Source organism: Polyodon spathula, chromosome 4, assembly GCF_017654505.1.
Source record: "Polyodon spathula isolate WHYD16114869_AA chromosome 4, ASM1765450v1, whole genome shotgun sequence".
Taxonomy (NCBI): domain Eukaryota; kingdom Metazoa; phylum Chordata; class Actinopteri; order Acipenseriformes; family Polyodontidae; genus Polyodon; species Polyodon spathula.
The window spans coordinates 50,143,178-50,169,104 of NC_054537.1; the positions used below are offsets into that span (position 1 = coordinate 50,143,178).

Sequence of the window (25,927 nt, forward strand, 5' to 3'; positions counted from 1 at the left end):
TGATCCCAAGCACAAGAGTGGAAGCGACAGCGAGTGGGAGAAGTACAGCGTGGACAGCGTGGAAAAGTACAGAGCAGTTTCGAAGCAGAAAGGAGAAATTGCATCAGAAAGGAGAAATTGCATCTTGAATTGCTTTAATCAGAAAACAGAGGACATTGGGGAAACACAGCCGCGTGTGTTTTTCTGATAACAAACAAGCTGAAACTCGGAGCAGCTGATTCAAATTCAGCGCCGTTTTGAGACACGGGCGAGGGGAGGAGCCGACAGCACAGCAGAACAACGCAGTTAAACGAGGCAGTCTTCCCAGCGACAGCGAGTGGAAGCGACAGCGAGTGGGAGAAGTACAGCGTGGAAAAGTACAGAGCAGTTTCGAAGCAGAAAGGAGAAATTGCATCTTGAATTGCTTTAATCAGAAAACAGAGGACATTGGGGAAACACAGCCGCGTGTGTTTTTCTGATAACAAACAAGCTGAAACTCGGAGCAGCTGATTCAAATTCAGCGCCGTTTTGAGACACGGGCGAGGGGAGGAGCCGACAGCACAGCAGAACAACGCAGTTAAACGAGGCAGTCTTCCCAGCGACAGCGAGTGGAAGCGACAGCGAGTGGGAGAAGTACAGCGTGGAAAAGTACAGAGCAGTTTCGAAGCAGAAAGGAGAAATTGCATCTTGAATTGCTTTAATCAGAAAACAGAGGACATTGGGGAAACACAGCCGCGTGTGTTTTTCTGATAACAAACAAGCTGAAACTCGGAGCAGCTGATTCAAATTCAGCGCCGTTTTGAGACACGGGCGAGGGGAGGAGCCGACAGCACAGCAGAACAACGCAGTTAAACGAGGCAGTCTTCCCAGCGACAGCGAGTGGAAGCGACAGCGAGTGGGAGAAGTACAGCGTGGAAAAGTACAGAGCAGTTTCGAAGCAGAAAGGAGAAATTGCATCTTGAATTGCTTTAATCAGAAAACAGAGGACATTTGGGGAAACACAGCCGCGTGTGTTTTTCTGATAACAAACAAGCTGAAACTCGGAGCAGCTGATTCAAATTCAGCGCCGTTCTGAGACACGGGCGAGGGGAGGAGCCGACAGCACAGCAGAACAACGCAGTTAAACGAGGCAGTCTTCCCAGCGACAGCGAGTGGAAGCGACAGCGAGTGGGAGAAGTACAGCGTGGAAAAGTACAGAGCAGTTTAGAAGCAGTTTGAAAGCAGGTTGACAGCTGCAGAAGAAACTAAACTTCAAAAAAAAAAAAACCTCAACATGGTCTTCAAGCCAGTAATCTGTGACACCTGCTTGATGTGGGAAATCCGAGAAAACCCAGCGGAGCTAAACCAAGTGTGCGTAAAGTGCCGCGCGATCCAGGATTTGCATAAACTAGTAAGCATGCTAGAAATGGAGCTGGAAGAAGTGAGACAGCAACAGGATCTTGAGGAACTGGCACACCCACAATTCATGGAAGTCTGCATCACCCCTAACAGACTGAAAGCCACCAGGGAGATAGAAGGTCAGAACAGCTGGGTTCAGGTAGGCAGAAGCAGGGAAAAAAAGAAACTTCGTCAAACACAACCACCAGAAATCAAAACAACCAACAGATTTCAGTCACTTCAGAATTGTGATGAGCAGAACCAACAACAAGAGAATGAAAGGAACAACATCCAGGACCCTATTGACAGTGGTGACAAGACAGTAAAAAGAAGGGAGGTCATGATTGTTGGGGACTCCATATTGAGAAACACAGCAAGTTCAGTTCGCAGTTTGGACCCCCTTACTACAACAGTGTGCTGCCTTCCGGGAGCCTCGGTCAAGCACATCACTGAAAACGTGGACAGGCTCCTAGAACGAACAGGAGACGACCCGGTAGTAGTCGTCCACATCGGTACAAACAACATTGGAAGAGACAGACCAAAATCCCTGCAAAACAAATTCAGAGAGCTAGGAAGGAAATTAAAAGAGAAAACCAAAACTGTGGTATTTTCTGGTATACTACCCGCACCTTGCAAAGGACCATATGGACAGCTGGAAATAATTAATCAAAACGAATGGTTGAAGACGTGGTGCACACGGGAAGGCTTCACCTATCTTGATCATTGGACCACTTTCTACAACGAGGACTATCTGTATAGACGGGATGGACTGCATTTAAATAACAAGGGAACTAGTCTACTTGGAGAAAAGATCCTCGAGCAGGTTCGGAAGCATTTAAACTAGAAAGGAAGGGGGGAGAAATCAACAAAAAAACAGAAGGGAGACCGCATCAAAACAAGAACAACAACTCAGGTAAGACAATCATTAAATGTATTTATCTAAATGCTAGAAGTATCAGAAACAAAATTCTAGAACTTGAAGCTACTGCACTAACAGGTAACTATGATGTGATAGGTGTTACAGAAACTTGTTTATCTGAGAGTGATGGGGACGAATATAATATTTGTGGGTATACACTGTATAGGAAAGACAGGCAGGACAGACGAGGAGGAGGGGTAGCGCTATACATAAGAAACAGTCTTGAAGCCCAGGTGTTAAACCTGGACAAAGAAAATAAAACCGAATCAATATGGGTCAGAATAACAGACAAAAATTCAAAAGGCATAATAATAGGAGCATGCTATAGACCGCCAGATTCAGACGGTGAGCACAATAATCTGTTATACAATGACATTAGAAATGTGTGTAGCAAAGGAGAAGCCATACTAATGGGGGATTTCAACTTCCCCCAAATAAAATGGGAAAACCCGGTGGGTAGCGCGAAGGATGAAATAGAAATGGTGGAAATGACAAATGACTGCTTCCTAACACAATTTGTGAAGGCACCCACTAGAGGGGAGGCATGCCTTGATTTAGTCTTTTCAAATAACGAAGATAGAATAACGAAGATAGAATAACTAAAACAGAGGTCAGAGAACCACTGGCAAACTCAGACCACAACATGGTCTCATTTGAAGTGTTTTTTAAATCCTCAAAAGTAAAGACTAAAGCTAAGGTTTACAATTTTAGAAAAGCAAACTATGAAGGCATGAAACAGAGACTAACAGAAGTAGATTGGAGTAAAATAGAGAAAACACCCACAGAAGAAGGATGGTTGTTCTTCAAAAACGTAGTACTAGAGGCGCAAAACAATTATATCCCTAAAGTAGACAAATCTAAATGTAAAACTAAATTGCCAAAATGGTTTAATAGATCAATTAAAAAAAATATTCAGCGAAAAAAGGCACTTTACAGAGCATTAAAAAAGGACCAAAAAGAAAGTACACAGAAAGAGTACACAGAACTGCAAATGCAAGTCAAAAAGGAAGTTAGAAAGGCCAAGAGAGAAATAGAAATGAACATTGCTAAGGGAGCTAAAACCAATTCCAAAATGTTTTTCCAATATTACAACAGCAAGAGAACATTCAAAGAGGAGATTAAATGTTTAAGAGATACAAATGGCAAAATCATAGAGGAAGAGAAAAAAATAGCAAATATGTTAAATGATTACTTTTCACAAGTTTTTACAAAGGAAGATACTGACAACATGCCCCACATGTCATCCAGTTCCTATCCAGTTTTAAATAACTTTAGCATAACTGAGGCAGAAGTGTTAAAGGGACTAGGAGCTCTTAAAATAAACAAATCCCCTGGGCCGGATGAGATCCTCCCAGTAGTACTCAAAGAAATGAAAGAAGTAATTTACAAACCGCTAACCAAGATCATGCAGCAGTCTCTTGACACAGGGGTGGTACCGACAGACTGGAAAATTGCAAACGTAATACCGATCCACAAAAAGGGAAACAAAACTGAACCAGGTAACTACAGACCAGTAAGCCTGACTTCTATTATATGCAAACTTATGGAAACTATAATAAGATCCAAAATGGAAAATTACCTATATGGTAACAGGGTACTGGGAGACAGTCAACATGGTTTTAGGAAAGGGAGATCGTGCCTAACTAACTTGCTTGATTTTTTTGAGGATGCAACATCGATAATGGATAATTGCAAAGCATATGACATGGTTTATTTAGATTTCCAGAAAGCTTTTGACAAAGTCCCGCACAAAAGATTAATTCTCAAACTGAACGCAGTTGGGATTCAAGGAAACACATGTACATGGATTAGGGAGTGGTTAACATGTAGAAAACAGAAAGTACTGATTAGAGGAAAAAACCTCAGAATGGAGTGTGGTAACCAGCGGTGTACCACAGGGATCAGTATTAGGTCCTCTGCTATTCCTAATCTACATTAATGATTTAGATTCTGGTATAGTAAGCAAACTTGTTAAATTTGCAGACGACACAAAAGTAGGAGGAGTGGCAAACACTGTTGCAGCAGCAAAGGTCATTCAAAATGATCTAGACAAGATTCAGAACTGGGCAGACACATGGCAAATGACATTTAATAGAGAAAAGTGTAAGGTACTGCACGCAGGAAATAAAAATGTACATTATAAATATCATATGGGAGATATTGAAATTGGAGAAGGAATCTATGAAAAAGACCTAGGAGTTTTTGTTGACTCAGAAATGTCTTCATCTAGGCAATGTGGGGAAGCTATAAAAAAGGCTAACAAGATACTCGGATACATTGTGAAAAGTGTTGAATTTAAATCAAGGGAAGTAATGTTAAAACTGTACAATGCACTTGTAAGACCTCATCTTGAATATTGTGTTCAGTTCTGGTCACCTCGCTATAAAAAAGATATTGCTGCTCTAGAAAGAGTGCAAAGAAGAGCGACCAGAATTATTCCGGGCTTAAAAGGCATGTCATATGCAGACAGGCTAAAAGAATTGAATCTGTTCAGTCTTGAACAAAGAAGACTACGTGGCGACCTAATTCAAGCATTCAAAATTCTAAAAGGTATTGACAGTGTCGACGCAAGGGACTTTTTCAGCCTGAAAAAAGAAACAAGGACCAGGGGTCACAAATGGAGTTTAGAAAAAGGGGCATTCAGAACAGAAAATAGGAGACACTTTTTTACACAGAGAATTGTGAGGGTCTGGAATCAACTCCCCAGTAATGTTGTTGAAGCTGACACCCTGGGATCCTTCAAGAAGCTGCTTGATGAGATTTTGGGATCAATAAGCTACTAACAACCAAACGAGCAAGATGGGCCGAATGGCCTCCTCTCGTTTGTAAACTTTCTTATGTTCTTATGTTCTTAACACTGGAGTGGCTCAAGAACAAAAAGGTGAATGTCCTACAGTGACCCAGTCAAAGTCCTGATCTCAATCCCATTGAGAATCTGTGGCACTATTTGAAAATTGCGGTCCACAAGTGTCGTCCAACCAACCTGAACAACCTGGAGCAAATCTGCCAAGAAGAATGGGCCAAAATCACTCTGACACTGTGTGCAAAGCTGGTACATACTTACCCCAAAAGACTTAAAGCTGTTATTGCAGCGAAAGGTGTCTCTACCAAATATTAATGTGTGGGGGTTGAATACTTATGCAAGCAAGATATTTCAGTTTATTTTACTTAAAAATATTTCCCAACATAAAACCAATGTCACCTTACAATAATTGATTTTGAGTTTACGTGTTATAAAATAAAATATCTAACAGAACGAAATTTCAATGTACCATTTGTAATTCAGTAATATGAGAGAATTGGTCAGGGGTCTGAATACTTTTGCAAGCCACTGTGTATATATATATATTGTAAGATGGCAGGGAGGGGGTTAAAATCCTTCCCTGCCAAAACACGTGAAAATGCAACTTGATTTAATTGTTTTGTTGTTTAGTAATCCCCTGCACCTGGTGTTAATTGTAAATTAGAGCCAGGTGCAGGGTATTTAAGAGAGGCAGCTAAACTGCTCAGGGCTGCTGAGTAGAGAAATAGGTGGTGTGGTCTGTTTTTGAGCAGTCAAGAATAAGGTACCGTGTTTGTGACAGATAAACGGCTTAGCCGTCCTGTGAGGATAGTAAGGGTCCAGTGTGTATTAGTTAGCGCTCAAGAAAGAGCTAGATGTTTGTTTTGTTTGTTTTGTTTGTATTGTTTTGTTTATTTGATTTGTGTTTATTAAAAGTATGCGCAAGGGCCATAAAAATCCATTTCTGTTTCCAGGGTCTGCTTTTAAAGGGGCAACAAACCGTGAGAGTGTGAGGATCTTTTACTCTCTCTCTCTCTCTCTCTCTCTCTCTCTCTCTATAATATATATATATATATATATATATATATATATATATATATATATATATATATATATATATATATATATACACATATACATATATACATATACATATATTTATAAAGTTCAAAGAGCCAGCTGCCCAATGTTTCGATGTTCTACATCTCTCTTTCTCAAGGAAGCATGTGTTTGAATCAAAACATTGGAAGTATTTATTTGTTTTTGATGGCATGACAAATATTTGTTATTGTTAATATTCAAATCCATGATTTATTCTTACATGATGTAATGGTGTTGTAGGACATATTCCCTGAATATGATAATACATGAACGTGTATTAGAAATGCAATTGAATTCATTAATAAAACTGTGCGTCTTGAGAAACAGAGCAAACTGCTGTCTTGATGTCTTGAAAGGGGCCTCTGGTTTGCAGATATACTGAACTATACAACCTACTGATCAGAGGACTGGCGCCTGAACTGGAAAAGGCTGTGCAGACAGTTGAATTATGTATAGCGAATTCAAAAGTGCAACAACAATCGTTTTGACGCAAGGAAGACATAAACTAGCAATGTCCCGGTGGCTGAACAAGGTGCTGTCACTCTGCTAAGCAAAGCTGCAACTCTGGGACTCTGCCTGGACGGACCCAAGACAAGGAAACAAGCTGCAAGCAAGTCAACGACCACAAGCAACGAGACTGAGGCCCGACGAGAAGACTGCTGTAAAACTTACAGCGACTGTTATCAGACAAACCAGTCAGGTTCTGCTGTACACCTAAAAACCACAGTAACCAAAAGAAACTGTGCCCTGCTACCTGTCCGAGGACTGGAGACTTTGTTGCAGTTGTTGGTTGATTCCATCGAGAATTGAAAGCTTTGTTGCCGAGTTTTGAGCCAACATGGGACTGAAGACTTAATTGCGGAGAGGAGAGTTTTGTACTGGACACTTCAACAGATTGAGTTCCCAAACCAACGGACCAAAAGTCTAAGCTTCAAGGAACAGCTGAGTATAATACCAGTTGCATTTTCCTTTCATGGAACTAAATTAATTAATTGTAACACATTCACACAGAATTGAACAGTTAATTATTTAGTTTGCACACTTTGCGTGCAGAATAACTTTTAGTGAACTTAAGTAATCTACCTCATACTGTTATATGAAGTTCTTTAAAAGTAAACTTGCCATATACTTAATCTATACATCAATTAATACACTTAATGTGATATAGCCTTAAGATTGACTGCATTATCTCAGAGGTACTCTGTGCATTGGACGTGGGCGTGTGTGTGTGTGTGTATGAGCGAGGGACTAGCTACGTTACACCCTGCTTGCTGCTGCTGATGTGTTAGGAGACCGGCGGTGTCATATTTCAACTGCCTGCTAGTCAAGCATGAGTGCAGTGAGAGGTTTTTCAATTGTGTTTTGTGTTTAGAGATTAAGAGATTTACTTTCTAACTTTTCTGATTTCTGTTTATTATTTGTGCACTTAATAAAATGCTACTATTGATTATCATTTCCTTGTGTCTGCATGTGAATGTGTGTTCATAGTAAATCCTCGGTCTTTAGAACACGTCAATTTAAATATTGTTAGAAAGACAACTAATCAACCCAGATATTAAATGAACAATTACTGAATTGTTCCTACATTAACTGATGACCCCACATAAGATTGATTTAGCACAGTAAGTGCCGGGTTTATGAACATAGACACAAAAAATTGAACTTGGAATTTAATTTGTAGTAGTTGTTTTTCCCTTCCAATTGCGTATCACAAACACAGTTGGAATCGAAATCCAGAGTGCTGTAAAGTAGTTGCTTTTCCCTTCTAACAGTGTATAACAGCGTTGTTAGAACAGAATATCATAGAGCAGTAAAGTAATATTTGCGCAAACCACATTTATCAAATATTGATTGCCGCAGTGTTGTTTGATTTCTTGTGTATTTTTAACGGTGTAGAACCGCAAGCTGTTTAACTTTGACTTGAACCAAGTATAGCCACGTCTGTAGTTTCAGATTCAGACACTGGTTCTATGGTGCAGATACCTAGATTGGAAGTTGCTTCTGGGCAGGGGCAGCGTGTCTATCAACTAAAAGGTTGGACTTGGCACAGGACAAATGTCAGGTGGTGCAGGAAAGATGTCAGGTTTTGAGGAGCAACAATCAGGATTTGATGGGAGAGCTTCAGGCTGTAACTGGAGAAAATCAGGCTTTGAGACGAGAGCATGCTAAGCTTAGAGATAAAACAGCAGCCGAAATTCAATATCTCAGGAGTAGCTTGAATAGGTGTCAACTGAGTAACACAGAGCTTAACGAAGCAATGCGCAGGAATGATGACCCAATGGTGGTTTGTCAGGGAGAAGGCTGCATTGAAATATAGAATTGAAGAGCTGGAATATGAGAAAGCAATGGTAACTTGGGATAGAACTAAAGCTGATGCCGATTGTGTAGCACTGCCTCCCCAAAACCTACAGGATACCACTCTGGGTTTTCAATATATATCCCAGAGAGACCCATAATACAAGCACAGAGGAGCCTGCGTTGTCAGTGCTGTCTCCACGAGACAAACTCCTGAATACACATGGCTTTCCAAATGAAAGAGACACAAACAGAACGGAGTTAGGGTCTAAAATGACATTCAGTGAACTGTTAAGCATGACTGTAAAACTTCCACAGTTTGACCCGACAAAAAAAGGGAAATTATACAGAAGACTTCATCGTTACAACTAGAGGTTTTGTTAAATCGTATCATGAAGAGAACCCCCAGGCTAAATCAGAAATTAATGAATTTAGGGAATTGCTTAAGCAGATTCAGGAAACCTTGAAGCAGCTGACTACTAAGCAGCCCCTAGGGGACACGGGTGTCAGCACTGCCCAAAGACCGAACACAGCTACAGCACCAACAGCTACCTCCACGTGACTAGACGGGGAACAAATACAGCTTCCCCAGATTAATAGTCAGGCAGAGTGGAGCCATTGAAACAGAAAGTGAGGTGGGAAGCATAGAAATGCATACTGTGTCAGACCTGGGTGGTGTAACAATACCGGGAGTAAAGTTGGGAGATATCATAATCAAAGGTAAATCGACCATATTTTCCAGTTATGATGCAGTGAGCTGTAACTTGCGAGGCGTAACCGGATTTAGGTGCAGATGCTACACTAATGAAGAAAGAGATGTTGGATCATTTGAATCAGGTAATAGGAGACTCAAATAGACAGGTGAGACTGACACCCAGCAAGAAAGAGTTTCATATCTACACCAATGATTGTATCCCTCCTGGGAATTAGCTGGATCTGTTTTAAGTTTGGGGAACTCGGAGTTACCCATCCTGTGTATACTACAAAGTGTTGATTGGGGCATTTGGCAAGTGAAGTACGTTTGAAAAAACAAATTAAACAGACGTGTAAAAAGAGAAGGGTCAGTGTTGAATCTCGTTTTCAATACGAGCGGAGTCCGTGGACCTGATAGGAAAACAGCTCAAGCAGACCCCCCCAAAACCAAAACAAACAGTAAGACCACACTGGGGCAATTAATGTCTCCAGTATCCGTAGCTGACAGGACTGAAGGAAGTCATGGGGCCAAAGGAGGCTCAGTGCAAATACATGTCCCTCTTGACCTCAGAGCTGACAGGATGTGTGCATGTGTGAAAGTAGAAACTACTGAAGTGGCTGATACTATTGTAACTCCACAGTATGAGAACGCTTTGGCCAATGAGTCTCTTTTTGAACAGATTCAAGAAAGTAACCCACAGCTGGTACAGGTAAACAAAAAAGAGATGCTAAATTAAGTCCCCCACAGTGAGCACCCCATCCTCAGCACAGGTATTAGCACTATCAGTGTTGAGATTGGAGATAGGATGTTTAACGCATTATGTGCACGTGGTCAGAGGTTTACCAGTAAACTGTGTGGTCGGAGCCGACTCGCGCAAGGATAGGGGCGCAGATTGACTTCAGACCAGGCATACTGCATGCAAGGGTTAGAGACATATATGACACAGACGTAGGCATGGTCGCGAGTTATGATTTTGAATTGACCCTTCCCATTGTGGGACCTTGTTCTGAACACTTGGAAAGGGGGGACGAAGAGGTTAGTTATACTAAACCCTGTCAATGGATTCAAGTACAGTATATTAGTAAGAATGAGTCAAAGGCAGGTCCTGTTCTCTCCCCCATAGCACAAGATGCCGTGATGACTCTCACAGCTATACAGCAACCAACTGAAGAAATTATACAGCCCTTGCAAGTGCATTTAGCATACAGTTTAGAAACTGCCGTCCCAATATACGTGGATACAAGGGCAAGAGAAGCCGCCTTTTTGGTTAATTTTGCTTTGCAATTATCCATTGTCAATGTTGCATCCTCAAAAAAATCAAGCAGGTTAGTTACATGATCAAGCAGGTTAGTTAGCATTTACAAACTGCCAAAATACATTATTTGAAGTGACAAAGGTCAGGGTCAGCATAAAGACAGCAATTATTATGTTTTTGGTATTTTTTTCTGTTTCGCTATCTTCCAGTTCATTTAATTGTTCTTCATCCAAATCAGCATGTCTATTTAGTACTTTGGGATTTTTTTGCAGGTAATTGGTCACTCAGTTTCACAGTTACAGCCGCAAGTGAGTGTAAGCAAGATGGCTATCGATACTTGGTTTAAATTCTGTGAGGCAGCGCAGTGATTTAGAATATGTGACAAGGCTACAACTGTCCGTATCCATCCAATATATGGACAGCTGGTTATATGGACATAACCCTGCTTGACCAATCACACTGCTTTAAAACATTTTATTTATATTATATATATATATATATATATATATATATATATATATATATATATATATATATATATATATATATATATATATATATGTGTGTGTGTTTGTGTGATGTGTCAGTCAGCACTCGGATATCCATTAATCAGATACAGTCGGTTATGTTTTACCGCCCTTGTGCTAAGAATAAAAAAAAATCAATCCCATTATATATATACATATATGTAACAAATTAATGCACTTATCCGTCACACACGATTTCTTACAATGTGCTTGTTTAACCATCACAGCCCGCATTTTTTTTTTTTTTTTCCTGGCATGGCAAATCAGTCTGTTTTTATTATTGTGCAGCACTTCCTCCTAAAACAAAGCAAAGGAGAAAAGCTAGGGTTATGTAAAAAAGTTTTAGACACTGTGACGCATTTATTATTTATTTATTTAAATCGTGAATACTGATTTTGGATACTGTTGTAATTTTGGAAAGTGGTGTTTTTTAAAATGTTTAAAAAAAAAATTCAAAATTGCATTGCCTTTTACATTTTGCACAGTTCTGTTGGGTTTTGCTGAACTGAATTTAAAAGTATGGACTGTATTACAGTCCATGTGTCACCTATTCTGGCAAGAGATATTTTCAGAATCATATAGTTCTGAATTAAAATTCTACTGTTGAAAATATAGTACTGTTCCATCAAAATCAACTACAGTACATCTAAATTGAAATTTCAATGAAAGAATCAAATACCCCTCGGGGTGAAAAATGAAACTAACAAGGACCGTATCCAAATAGTTAAACATTCATGACAGATTGCTGTAAATATCCTGCCCAGACCCTGCAGAATTATATTTTCCATGAACAACCTACCATCATCATGAGCAATCTCTTGTAATCTGTCAGATAAGAAAAAAAATGAAAAAAAAAAAACAGCAACAGTACCAAAGAAAAGAAAACTATGCTCTACAATATACAATCTCCCTGTACAGTTCATATCTCTTCTTCCCATACAGAACGTGTGTGTGCAGGGCCGGGGGTTGTTTGAGTGGTAGGGGGATAACATGCTTACCTACATACAGGTCAAATCAGTTAAACATAAAAATCAAACAAGTGTCACCCCACACTCGTTTAACTGTCACTGAAGTCAAAGTTTTATAGGGTCGGATAGGTGAGTGATAACTATTACAGGAGGCTGTGTGGTCCAATGTATATATAGATAATCTATTTTTATATAGCGCCTTTCATATAACTACAGGAAGCGTTTGGTTGCAGTTATTGCTGCTAAAGGTGGTGTAACCAGTTATTGAGTCTAAGGGGGAGATTATCTTTTCACATGGAGGCATTGGGTGGCATAACTTTCTTTAATAAATAAAATTATAACTTTCTTTAATAAAAAATTTTTATTCTTTATATCTTTATTCATATGAAAACGTAACGTGTTACGTTAAACGTGTTATTTGCACAATAAACAGGAGTCCCAGGGAAACTAATATTATAATTTAAAACCTAGAATTGTGGTCAATCTGATAACATTAAGTTTATTATTATTAATATATAATATATATATATATATATATATATATATATATATATATATATATATATATATATATATATATATATATATATATTTTTATTTTTATTTATTTTTTATTTTTTAAATGACACATGGCAGACCATTAAGTTTCCAAACGAGTCCATCCAGTTCACCGTCGTGTCTGTCGCAGCCCCAATATTTTGGGGGAAAAAAAACAGCAACAACTAGAGTTGCAAGCAACTTTACAGCTTCCAAGCAGTTACTGTGAAATTTAAACGCATTGGTTGTTATAGAGCAAACATTATCAACACAAATCATTTTGGACACAGCTGACTGTGTCAATTTTGGGAAAAATATTGGAAGCATTGGTTAACAGCATATTAAAATGTTATTTGGAAGCAAACGATATTCTAACTAGCTTTTATAGTGAAATGCATTTAAGCAATCAGCTTCATTCAATTGCTGGCATCAGTTCCCTGAGGCCTGCACAACTCAGAAGTTTGAATTTATATGCAGCTGTGTTGAGTTACAAACATTTGGACAAAACATTACTATGTTGTTGAGGAAGATCTTTTTGTGAACTGATACTGTAGTTTGATAATGGTTTTGAAGGAAACGGTCAACAATGCAGAATACACGTTTCAATGCTGCGTTCTGTTACCCAGAGCCTGCTCAGACAGCTGCTCTTGCTGCTGTCTTTTTGACGTCACACGGAGCTTTTAGAGAAACGCCTTCTCCAAACCTTGCAGCACAGCACACATTTTCAACGTGCTATATTTGCATTTGTGTGGATTATCAACAGTCAGTTTAATGTAATTGATTAACATTAACATTACTGTAAATGATACATCACCTATCACAGATTTAGTACATTTTGTTTAAATAATTGATTTATTTATTTAATATAACATTGACAAGGCTGTTCACGACTTCACTGCATAATGATAAAATGTCATTCGCCTCCGCTAACAAGATGGCAGCAGTAGTTTTAGTGGTTATTTGCATTACTCACTCACTGATCTTTGCATTATCCCTTTGGTTCACAGTAATGTTACGAAAAAACGGCAAATAATATTTTTAAAAATCAATGTTACACTCTTAAAACTATATATAATATATATATATATATATATATATATATATATATATATATATATACATATATATTACATGATTTACTATTAGATGTACTGTTAGGGTAAGGCAATATAATTTTTATAAGGAATTAACAGTTTTTATGGTCATAGGTGGCCCCCTTGTGGTGGACTTTAGAAAGTAAATCTCTGTTTTGTACACATTCTATGAACGCTGTCAATGTGAAACAAAACAAAAATCTAAGTGTTTGCAATCAATGGCAATAGGAGCTACTCTATGGTTTTAATGACAAGTTGTAAAAATGAAACAAATGGATGGGGACAGTGAACTTTATCAACACAATGGAAACTGAACAGACAGCACTATTAGTAACAACACGTTGGCTACTAGATGTCAAATTATATTATTTTCGCTAATACATTTTAAGAGGTACTACTAAATATAGTAAATTAGTGTCTACTGACATCTACACAACAAACACCCATGGAAATATGCATTAAGAAAAAAAAAAAAAAAACAATACTTTTTGTTTAACATGTAGGCTAGTTAAAAATAAACAGTTGACAAACCAGGACCGTTTTTAAGTTACATACACTGCGTGTAAATTATTAAGGATATTTTTTCTTACTTGCTTTCTTACTTGCCTGAACAGGGTCTAACTACATAGAATTCAGACTACACCACATGGAATATTGAGGTAAATGTTTTGAAAGAAAAGAAAATAACAAAAAAAGTGCTTAATAATATTGAGGAAAAACATAAATAACCAGATTGCCTTCAAGATTAGCCTCTAATCTACCGTAATACTGCTATTATTTTTCTGGCTTGACACGAGGCTATTTTAAGTAAACAACAATTCCAGCAGAAAAGCTGCTCGGCTCTAATTATACTAAAATGGCTGCTTTTTGGGGGGGATTCTCTGTGAATAACCGTGCGAGCTTCACTGCTACAATTGTATTTCATAGAGTAAGCGATTCTGAAGAGTTTTGTCTATACTTTTTGTTACCTAAAATAATTAGTTAAATGAAAGATTTGCTCGCAAAGTTGCCCCCCCCCCAAAATAATTTTATTCTGATTTTTAAACTAACTGTAGAGCATGTGACTTGTACAGCGCATGTAACTGCAGTAAGTAGTTTTCAATACACAGGCGTTTTAACAAATTCCGCAAAATCCAATATGGCTGCCGAACTACGTGACTTAGGCAAATTTGCCAAATATCACCGACTATTGCCTATAGGCATCTACCAGCGTACCACAATCGTACGCTGAAGTTTAAGTGCACTGATCTGTGTTAGATACAGCTAAGGAGTTATAGGCCAATTTGTGGGTTTTGAACCTTAGCAAAGGTCAAAGGTCATGGGTAATGACTTTTTTTTTATAGAGCATGTATGACTTGACACCTATATGTGTTCCATATGAATCATAACTATCTGTGATCCCTGAGGCACAAGGAGACAGTTTCAGCTTGACCTTCTGAAGAGGTCAAAGGTGATGAAATTTTTCATAGAGCACATATGTCTTCCTAAACTTGTTCCATTACCCCATCGGCATGCCCTAGGAGATAAAATTTTAACGTTAATTCCAATATGGCCATCAAACCATGTGACCAATCTGCTTTCGATTTTAGTGGTTATTACTTTATTATGGGCTGCACAACTGTGCCAACATTGAGGAGCATACTTACAACACTGTTCTTGTTATGGGTCATAAAAGTCATTTTTTAATTATCAATATGGCCGCCAAACCATGTGACCAAAACATGCCATTTTGAAAATTGACAGTACTTCACATTACCCTCTACTACCATACTCAGTTTCATGTCTCTAGTGTATTGCAGTATGGATTTATTCTTTAATATATGTAAATATAGCACTCGAATTGTTATTTTGCTCCCTGCACCTGTATTTTTTAACGAAAAAGCTGGGATTTTACAAAACATAGAAAGGACTGTCATGAGCAAACGTGACAATCTTGGTGCCAATCAACATTGCGGTTTTAGATAAGATCTTTGAATATTTTGCGCAAATCCAACGCGACGGGCAAACCAACCGTCCAATTGATTTTGTTTCAACTGTTTTCTTTTTATAGGCCATTTGTCCAGCTTTTTTACTTTGTCGGATCTCCACCTTAAGTCATTTTTGACGACAAGAGTTTTGAAAATTGTCCAATATTTTCACGAGATGTAGCCTAGTGGCCAAACTGTGAACTTTTTCCACTCGGGGATGCCAGTCTGGTTGTCCACACATAGGCATCTACTTACGTATGCGTTGTCATGACTCTGCGACAAACTTTTAGCGGAAAAATAATAATAATAATAATAATAATAATAATAATAATAATAATAATAAACACAGCAATAACAGTAGGCTTCCCCGCCTTTGGCTTGGAATCCTAATAATAAGAATAATCCTAACAAAAACAACAGGCTTCCCCAGACTTCGGCTTGGAAGCCTAACAAGGAACACAGGATGGAGGCCTCGCAAAAAAAATCATTCTTCGACAACAAAACAATAGTGTCTGATGAAAAAATATATATTTTTCGTGAAGACCACATTCTTTTTTTATTATTAGATATCTACCCAAAAAGGTGGAAATCCCACTAAAAATGGGTGAAAAAAATTCAGTTTAAAATTCCAAACAGTCTTGGTGCAGGGCGAGGGAATAAATTCCAAAAAGCATTGAAAAAACGCAAAAAATCGCTATCGCCACATCAAGGGGACAGTGTATACCATCATCCATCAAATGACTCAAAAGGTGTTCAAGGGCAAAAAATTTAGTTTAACATAGAATCCATAGTGAAATCCTAACTATCACATCCCTATAATATATTTTTTTGCAGGATTGTGCAAATTTGCAGTGTAATCTGTGGCCATGTTTTTCACGTAGAACTATAAAACCAATTATAACACATGCCCCATGAGAAAGTACTAGTAGCAACCCTTTTGTAGCTGAGTGTAGATCTCACACCATAAAGTAAATTACAAAGCATTCTAAACATTAACCATAACACTATATATTTCACCTTGTCTGAACTAGAGAAAAGATGAAATATTTTAATAAATATATGTTCTTGTTTATTATATCAGCTTTTCATATGCTTTTTAAAATTTGTTTTTTAGATGTAATGATTTTTTAATCCATGTGGTCAGTGGTTAGTCATATTGCGATGAAAAGCTGCCAAAACAACACAGTCAACATGATTAGAGGTAGCTACTGAATATTGATAAACATTCTTTTATCAAAAAATCAAATGGGAACATTTACATTACCTCAATCTCAAGAACTACATCACAATGCAATCAGATATATACAGTTCATAAAAATCTCCCAATATACATGATATATTGTGAGATATATTGCTTTTTATTACTTGGAAATAAAAGCAGTACATCGCACTTAAGTCTATATTTGGTTTCAGAATAGTACACCCACCCCTCCTTATATCTCTCCTCGCTATGCTGCGGATTCAGATATATTGCGGTCCTGGAGATGGCTCCCAATTTTTACACTTTAACTGCATATGCCTTAGCTGCAACATACATAAGCACTTACAATTACTGTTTGTTTTATTTTGTACTGCACATCACAAACAAAAATATACAATTAAAAACAAAGCATTAATATGATACTGTTATCATATACACACGTATTGCACAATAACACAAAGCATATTAAATATCTACTTGCTGAACTGGTTTTTATTTTAGCCAACGAAGTGTTCACGTGTGGCAGCAATGCACTAGCAAAGCCACAAGGCACTGACGTCAGCTCCCTTACAATAATATGTTGTTGTTGGTAATAGTTTATTTCAATGCAGCAAGTTTGTGAATTTGAGAAAGGAGAGGAAGACTCATGAAATTAACTGGAGACTGAAGCTGATGAGAAGCAATTACCCTCCGGTACAAATTAAAACGGTGTGCTGCTTTTTATATGAAAAATAAGAAAAAGCAGGTCGCGTAGAGGATTTACACTGGTGACGCCCCTGATAAAAAGAGGGAGTGGTTGTTCAGTATTTATTTGTTAGCCTATTTGTTTTTCTATGCGTCTCTCGCTATACCGCGGCCTTTGGTATATAGCGGATTTATATTGGACCCTGACACCCACGATATATTGAGTGGGTGGTGTATATGTATTATTTTAGTGGAATACGTCTTTAAGAAATAGCAGAACAAAGTAGACTGCACAGACCAGAATGAGAGTGGTCAGTTTTAACTGACTGCGGGAATGTTCAAAGCTTAAGAGGCCAGGCTACCGCAGTAAGAGAGAGATTAAAGTGTCAAGTTCAGAGTTACAAATGTTAAGCTAAGATTGCAGAGCTGAGTAGTGAAATGTGCATGCAAGGGCAGCATGCAAAAGGATTAGTTTAGGGTAGGGTTAGGGTGCAGAGCTGAATAGTGAAACGTTCGTGTAAGGGCAGCATGCAAAAGGATTAGTTTGTTGTTGCGGTCTCGTGTGTGTGTGGAGACGCAGAACAGAAGAATTGCAAACAAGCACGGAACAAAGGCTTGAAAACAATCCTGGCAGGATAAAAAAAATTGGCAAGAGTCAACACGGTAAACAAAGAGACAAAAGTGTGTCATTGCTGCTGTTTGTTTACATGGACTGTTTTAGGCTCAGTGCATGTGCAGCGCTGAGTGCTTCAGATGTTTTTTAAACAGGACTCAGCAGAATCGTGGGTAAGGGAAGGAGCTGTGGACTGTGTTATTCCCCTGCGTGTGTGCTATCATTGGGAAAAATAACAACAACCTGAAATACCAATTGCAGAAGCCAACGAAAATCTGTATAGACTGTGTTGGAAGTATACTCTTGTGCAACAAGCTTTTACCTGTTTGTGGGACTGTGCGCAACATTGGAACGTGCTTAATTAGGGTAAATCTTTAGAAGTATGTGTGTTGAATAGCGCTGGAAACTTGAAAGTACCCAGCAGTTCAGGGGGACTGTAGCCCACGGATATTACTATTTGAAGCTGTGTGGTTTACCAGGTGTGTGCTATCCTGGTGTATAAAGAATCCCAAAAGTACTCAAAGACGAGTTGAGGTGGTTTAAAGACAGAACTGTTTATCTGGTGTGCTGGCTACAAACAATCTCCATTGTGTACAAACTGTTTTAAAAGAATCTGATAAAGACAAACTGGAGTTTGGGAACAAGGATATATCAAACTGTACTGATCCAACAGAGGGGGTCCATAGTTGGAACAAACTAGAACCACAGACTGCAGTACAAGTGGTCTCCAGCAGAGGGAGACAAAACCTGGGAATTTACATGTTGATACAGAGACCTGAAAGAAAGGTGGATGAAAAGGAGAGCACAAAACCGTGGAATACAATTGTTACAAGGACTGTACACAGATACTTACCAGGAGAAGAATCTAAAGGGGGAATCACCTGGAGATTTCCTGAACACATTTTATGTTTCCAGTCCTTGTTATATTGTTTTGATTTTTATTACTGAACAGAATACCGAGGGCTCAAAAAGTGAGTTTAGCTAATACCTGAAATTGGGTTAGGTTTTCTTTTCATTATTTTTATATTTTCAGTATTTGCACAATTGGTTTATTTATTGTAAATAAACTTTCCTTTTTGGTTTAAATCGACTTACGGTATCCAGTCTCATTTGTGTAAGGATTGGTCTGAATACCCCAATTATTTGAGCATCCACTCACAATATACGGATTCAAATCCAGCAACTTGTACACATAGATAGACTTACTTGGGGTCTGTGATTCGCAGAATCTCTCTACAAAGCCGACCAATAAATGTTGCAGATTCATCCACAGGTGGATATTTAGGAATTGGAATGTGGGTGGACTGGTAAACACTTTGCCAGTCCTGAACCTAAAACACAAAAAGGAATTAAATTACATTTAATCTTTGATACACTGCTAAAAAAATAAATGTCATCTGATTATCATAGCACTTAACTTTTTACATTACTAGGGATGCTGTGAAATCAAACACTAAAAACAAAAAAAAGTTCAAAGTGAAATCAAAGGTAAGGACTACTAACAAAATATGTTAACACATTTGTACAGGTATCATTGAAATGTAGTAGCGCTGGTGACATTTCTAGTCAACATTGTTAGCATCATCTTGTTCGTCATCATGATCTCTGTCAAGTGCAAGGGTTACCACAGTCTTCATTGCCTTGGCACGTACACAATTCTGCAGGCAAAACTGTTCCGATTACAGACATAGTTGATTGTGCAGCGACCCCTACTTGCACAGGCACAAATAAGGTCTTGTAGAAGCTCAGACGCCATTGGACCTTTGAAAAATAAAGGAAGTAGTTCATCATTCACCTGATGCTTGGCCAGTGACTTGTCAATTTCGATACCTAGATTGAGGCGCAGGCAATTCAAGTCTTTGAGGGTCTCTTTCCTTCTCGCGCTGGTCATACAGCCCTGCTATTAACACCTTGCTGCACAAATTACAGCTTGTTCGTCCCTCTCCCAATTTGGCAAGATCTGTGAATCGTTAAGCTCCCTTTGTTTTGACAACATTAAAAACACAGATCCACCCCCATCCTGTTAATGCGTGTACACAGCAGGAAGTATGTTGCATGCACAGGTAGAAGTGATGCTTGCTGGTAATGATGCCTGTTTCAATCCACATGTTATCTATGTGTTACATTTTTGGAAAGTAGTGGACAGCAAGGACCAAAACCTTTGGTTATTATCATAACCATGGTTCAGGGGCCAGACTCAAGCTGTAGGCTCGATGGGTCAGGATGTCATAAGGTACCCCACGCCTGTCTGAACAGATAGTGGTGATTGGGCAGGCTCCAAGGCTAGCCGTGCAGGAGCTGCATCAGAGCTGAGAAACAAAGTCTCCATGGCCATTAAGGGGCTAATAATGGCACCCTGTCCCGGTCTTTCCTTTTTTCTAGACAAGGTGGAAGCATAGCGAGCGGTGGGAAGGTGTACAACAGTTAGCTCGGCCATTGGTGTGCCAGGGCATCTAAATCGCCAGAGGGTCCCCATCTCCTATTATGGGTCAATTCATGGGAGGCAAAGAGTCTATCTCCGCTCTCCCGAACCTGTCCCAAATGAGGCTCACCACCATGCCACTCTGCGGCACTGGGAACTCTCCTGGAATGGTTTACCAGCCCGGGTAGGTGTACCGCCTGCAGTGAGAGGAGGTGTTTGTGTGCCCACAGCAACAGCTTGTGTCCACCAAGAAAGCGCCATTAGACAGAGGTGAAACACTCACACTAGGCAGCCGGGTTAAATACGGGCTGAAAAACACACCTTGGAAAGGGCACATATGCAGGAGACCCAAAGGAAAGATCTGGGAAGCTGCTGCCATCATGCCCAGAAGCCTTTGGAACGTCACTACTGTAAGTGCTGTATTGAGCTGAAAAAGCTTCAAAAGGTGGCTATTGTCTGCATTCTATTGTCCGATAGTGTGGACAGCATGAATCTGGGGCCATATTCCTGAAAGTATTCTTAAGACAAAACTTAAGAAAGTTCTTAGGAAAATAGTTAAGATCTTCTTAAGACTGTTCTTAAGTTCAATTCTTCAATTTTTCTTACTTACGATTGTCCTAAATTTCTTCTTAAGAACTTCTTAAATATCGTCTTAAAGAAAAAAAACAATAATTGTCTGTGACTGGCTTTTAACTAGAAAGAGATTCTGTGGTTTGTGTTCTTGTAACTCAACTTAATAGAAATACAGTTAAAAAAAATGATTGTGGCCCAAATCCCTGTAAATGACCGAAAACCGTGCTTCTACTCTGGGATGCTTCTACTTCGCTGATCTGTCCTTAAACTACAGCTTGCGCAAACGGTGACTAGATTATTGTACGATGTACAGATTATAGTCTTCTTGAGGGTAAAAAACAATCACTAAAGACTGAAAGCTTTTACATTCAGACATATATGTCTTTTTTTTTCAGAGTAAAACAGGTTTAAAAGGCATTGAGTCACAACAGGACACTCAGTACTGCATCTCCAGCCAAGCCCCACTCCTTGTTCATTGTATTTTTCACATATCTCTTTATAGACGTGTATACTGATAAGTCCTCTCCTGATCACTCATTTTATCACCAAACTCCTTAATAGTGTGATCCAAGTCATTATTTCATTACTATAACATCTCCAAAAAGCTCTGCAAGTGTCTGTGACATTCTTTGAGCCCTGGATACAGAAGCAGCTACCTCCTTTGTTATGTGTTACGTGTTATCTATGTAGTGGATGGGGCTATGAGATAGGCCCTTTTTTATTTTCGGTTTCCTATCGGTCTCACTCGGCCATTGAAAGGTTTTCTCGGCTTTTTCCAGAGAAAAAACGACTAGAGACCTGTGCTTTACGTCTTTTTGCTAATGTCGGCCAGGGTCTGACATTGGACTGGAAAGGAAAAATTGTAATGTCAGATCTGGTCTGACAAAGGACTGCAAAGGGTTAAAGTTAAGAACATCTTTACGAAAAAATGCAAGATTCTTTTTGAAGAATACCAATTGTTCTTAAGTTTGTTTTTAAGAAAAACGTTAAGAAAATACTTTTGGGGAAAAAAAGTTTAAAAAGTTGGACTTAAGAAGATTTTTTGTCTTAAGATAATTTCAGGAATACGGCCACTACAGTCCAATTGTAGATAGGAGGCTGATGAGTTCTGTGTGTCGTCCAGGTAATTGAGCACTCCGATACCTTCGAGTCTCAATGGGGCCAGGACAGATTCCATGCACTTTGAAAAGACACAGGGAGCAAAAAGAGACAAAATGGCAGTATACAAAACTCGTACGCTATTCCTTGGAAAGTGAACCGCAGGTACTTCCTGTGCCCTGGTTTTATGGAGATGTGAACATACACATCCCATAAGTTCACTGGTGCTTTTCACACTACACCACCAAAACAAGGGTTGAGTCGACACGCCCCCTTTACAACAAGCTTGGAGGAGGAGGCACCGGCAACGTGAGCTCTGTGCAAGACGTAACCTTTTCAGGTTACTACGACAACAATCACAATCCCGGATGCTACTTTTAAGTTTATTTTTGTTCCATCCAGCTGCCGCTGGACATTTTCATTTGCCTAAAGACTGAGCAACTCCTGGACCTCATCAGCACTCCATATCACTCTTGACATTATTTACAAATGCACACGGATCTGTGAACCTTGCCCCTTGACATTTGTTTTTGGCTACTGTCATGCGAGTTTTCAACCCGAGGCGAGCGTAACCGTGTTGCATTTACATTTAATTTTTCAACCCGTGTTGCACGTCGTCTTGGGTTGAAAATTCCCAACCCTACTTTCTGTCAGGGGTGAGTTCACCCCGGTAAAACTGTTTCATCTTGGGTTGAAACTGGCAATGTGAAAGCACTTGCTGTTCGACCCGGGGTCACCTTGGGTTGAAAGCGTCCCAAAAAATTATGAAAGCATGGCATGCTTTGTGTGTAGGTGAAGTTTCCAAATCACCCTCTCGCACTAAACGGACATTTAGAAATAGTACCTGCATAACCTGGAGAAAATGATCCCAGAACTTGAATGTAGGAAACTGGGCATACCCCTATGTCTGAAATTCTTCCAGTAGTGGTAGCCAGGGGTGTTCACGTTTTTTTAAAAAACTTGTTGTCCAAGGGACAAAATGCTAGAAAAATCTACTTGCCCCCTACCCGTCACACAAAACACTTGCAGGATTTTTTATTTTTTTTTAACAGTGTACACAATCAATCAATTAGTGATTAACATGTAGCTTGACTGGTTCAAAAATTCTTCAAGATACGCAGAAGGTTCCCTGTGACCCTCCTCACCTCAACAAATGCATAATATACTTTAAGGAAATCCTGTACTTATTGTAATGGTATGTAAAATTTCCCATTAAAGACCTATTGGCAAAATTAAATCTAAATATTATCAATGCACAGAACTGCGTAAAAAGTAAAAAGCAATGTAATTTAGCAAAAACAAAAAATTAAAAAAACAACAAAACACAACGTTTCCAGAATTAAAACAGTATCCAAAATTGCAGAATATAGTGCTCGATAAGGCTCCAAATGTCACAGTTCTCTTGCAAATGAAAAAGCACAAAAGATCACAGATAAAAAAATAATTACATCACAGTATCTAAAACTGTTTAATGATTAACTGTTACATTACCCTAGCTTGTCTCGTTCGCTTTGTTTTAGCTGCATTTTCATTCAGATGAAACTGGTGGAAAGACTAACTGTACAACATAAGACAGACTGACTCAGCATTAGAGAGAATTTTTTTTTCTTTAATGCAGCTGTGACAGATATTCAGATAAACAGTAAGATTGAAGAGATAGGCTTTGTATCAGAAAATTGATAACGAGTCGGAAATTGCGTGTGAAGAGTACGTGCATTAATTTGTTACGTACTGTATATATAATGGGGATTGATTTTATTTTAATACAAGGGTGGTAAAACATCACTGACGTGTATAAAAAAGTCTTTAATGTGGTAAACAGCAAACTAGGTTGTGTCGCCTGTAGGTGTTGCTTCCTTTACTTTTTTTACTTGTGTTCCCGCTGTGGTGGTTTTTTTTGGGTGTGGTCTTACTAAAGATCCCGCAGGTGGCTGGTATTTCCACAGCAGCTCATTAAATGCCACAAACAGCGCATTTTACCTTTTATTTAATTTATTTATTTATTTTTTACAAAAGAACAAAATGGACACTTCTAAACGCCTGACGGCATTATTTAAAATTAAATTAAATTGACAATTTAACTAGCAAAATCTGATCCTGAAATGCAGCCTACCTCTAGTCTCATCTCTAAGATTTTTTTTGTTTTTGTCACGCTACTCTAAAAACTTTTTTTTTTCCCCCAACCACTACAGTTATTTTATCCACCGACTGTTATTCCAACGATTCGATGCATCAATGCATTGTCCCGGCCCTAATATACAATTAACATAAAAAAGGATATATTGAAGTAAGTTAATCTTGCTATTTTAATTGAATTTATTTACATTAACTAATAAAAGCTAGATAATATTTACTTTTGATTTGATATAATTAATTTACATAAGAACCAATGTGGTTTACTTATTTACCATAGATAATCAATATTAAAGTTAAAATATCTGTCACAGTATTTTTGATGTGCTGTACCTGCTATTTTTGGAAACTCCAATGCATGGTTAAATAAATAAATACATTTTTGCAAATGAAAAACATATGATTTACATTACCTTGGTCCTCAGGAAGTTATTGCACTCCTGCTCAACATTGTAGTTTATAATGCGGGAAACCTCTTCCTGCCAGATTTTTAATCCGTAGATGCTGACGTAGTCTTGGATGTACTCAAAAGAACGATAGAATCCATCCATAGTAGCAGCCATCTCCTTTAGTTTTGGCATTAGTTCACTTGTCTGAAGCTAAATCATGAAATTCCAAGTTTTACTGTACATACTGTTAACATTTTTTTTTTTTTTTAACTAAAATGTAAGGATGCCTTCTAACAACAATAACTCAACTCCACAGGCACAACATTGCATTACGTGTACTTACGGGGGTGTTAGGGTCTAAAGTTGGGGTCTATTTTTTTTATTTTATTTAGTCCCCAATATTTTATCCCCGATTTTCTCTCCAATTTAGTCCATTTATGTTCCCTCAGGAGAACTAAAAGGTTCAGTGTGCATCCTCCGAGCCCTTTACCAAGCACATTTGCTCTTTCACACCCAGGAACTCAACAGTAGATATCTGCGAACTACCAGCCTCTGGAGGACAAAAGCCAGACCTGCTGGTGTCTGTCTTAGCCTGGCCAGTAGGGTCTACTGTAGAGCTTCTGCCCTGCAGAATCCCCAGGGAAGACGAGCGACTGCACAGCCAGGGTGCGAACCTGCCTCCCTCTGAATGTATGACTCAACCTGCCCATGCTTTTTTTAATCAGGCGAGCCACTCAGGGACACACTGTTTTATTTTAATGATCTAACATTAATACTGCCACATTTTATTTTTTTTTTTTTTTTAAATAACTTAAAATAATATATTTTAAATGCCTACATTAAACTGAATAAAATATCAACATAACATGTAGCTATTATACATACCTTAGCTTTAGGATTAAAGATGAGACCCTTATGAAGAGCAAATGCAACTCTTCTAACCAACTCTTTTCTTATTCCATCTTCCAATAACTGCTTAGGGTCCACCTGAAAAAAATCATTAAAAAAGGTAAAAATAGGTGGTTGGACAGTAGAGCAGAATCTTCCTCTACTGTCCACCAATAAACAAGTCTGATCATCAGGATTGGCCAATTTGTCTGGCAAAACTGGGCATTCCCGAGATATAATATAATATGTATGTCCACAACACCAAAACTATTCACTCCCAAATGTTTTATGTCACCTCACTGCTGCAAGCCATGTACCAAGATTAACAGATTTACCTTTATGATGCCAACCAAGGTAGTTTTCATCATAAGAATTCCTTCAGTGAAAATGGAAATCGCATGTGTAAGCTTGGCAACCTAAAAGAAAGTATT

At 38.6% G+C, this 25,927-nt stretch overlaps 1 protein-coding gene across 1 annotated transcript in view; it reads right to left on the minus strand.

Moving 5' to 3' along the window:
- Positions 1-25,927, minus strand: part of washc5 (WASH complex subunit 5) — a 150,480-nt gene that overhangs the window by 20,982 nt on the left and 103,571 nt on the right. The window contains exons 18-21 of the mRNA XM_041248048.1: positions 25,832-25,912; positions 25,494-25,595; positions 24,633-24,818; positions 19,200-19,324 (exon numbers count right to left, since the gene is read on the minus strand). Of these exons, the coding sequence (XP_041103982.1) occupies positions 19,200-19,324; positions 24,633-24,818; positions 25,494-25,595; positions 25,832-25,912 (494 nt within the window). The remainder of the gene's footprint in view (positions 1-19,199; positions 19,325-24,632; positions 24,819-25,493; positions 25,596-25,831; positions 25,913-25,927) is intronic.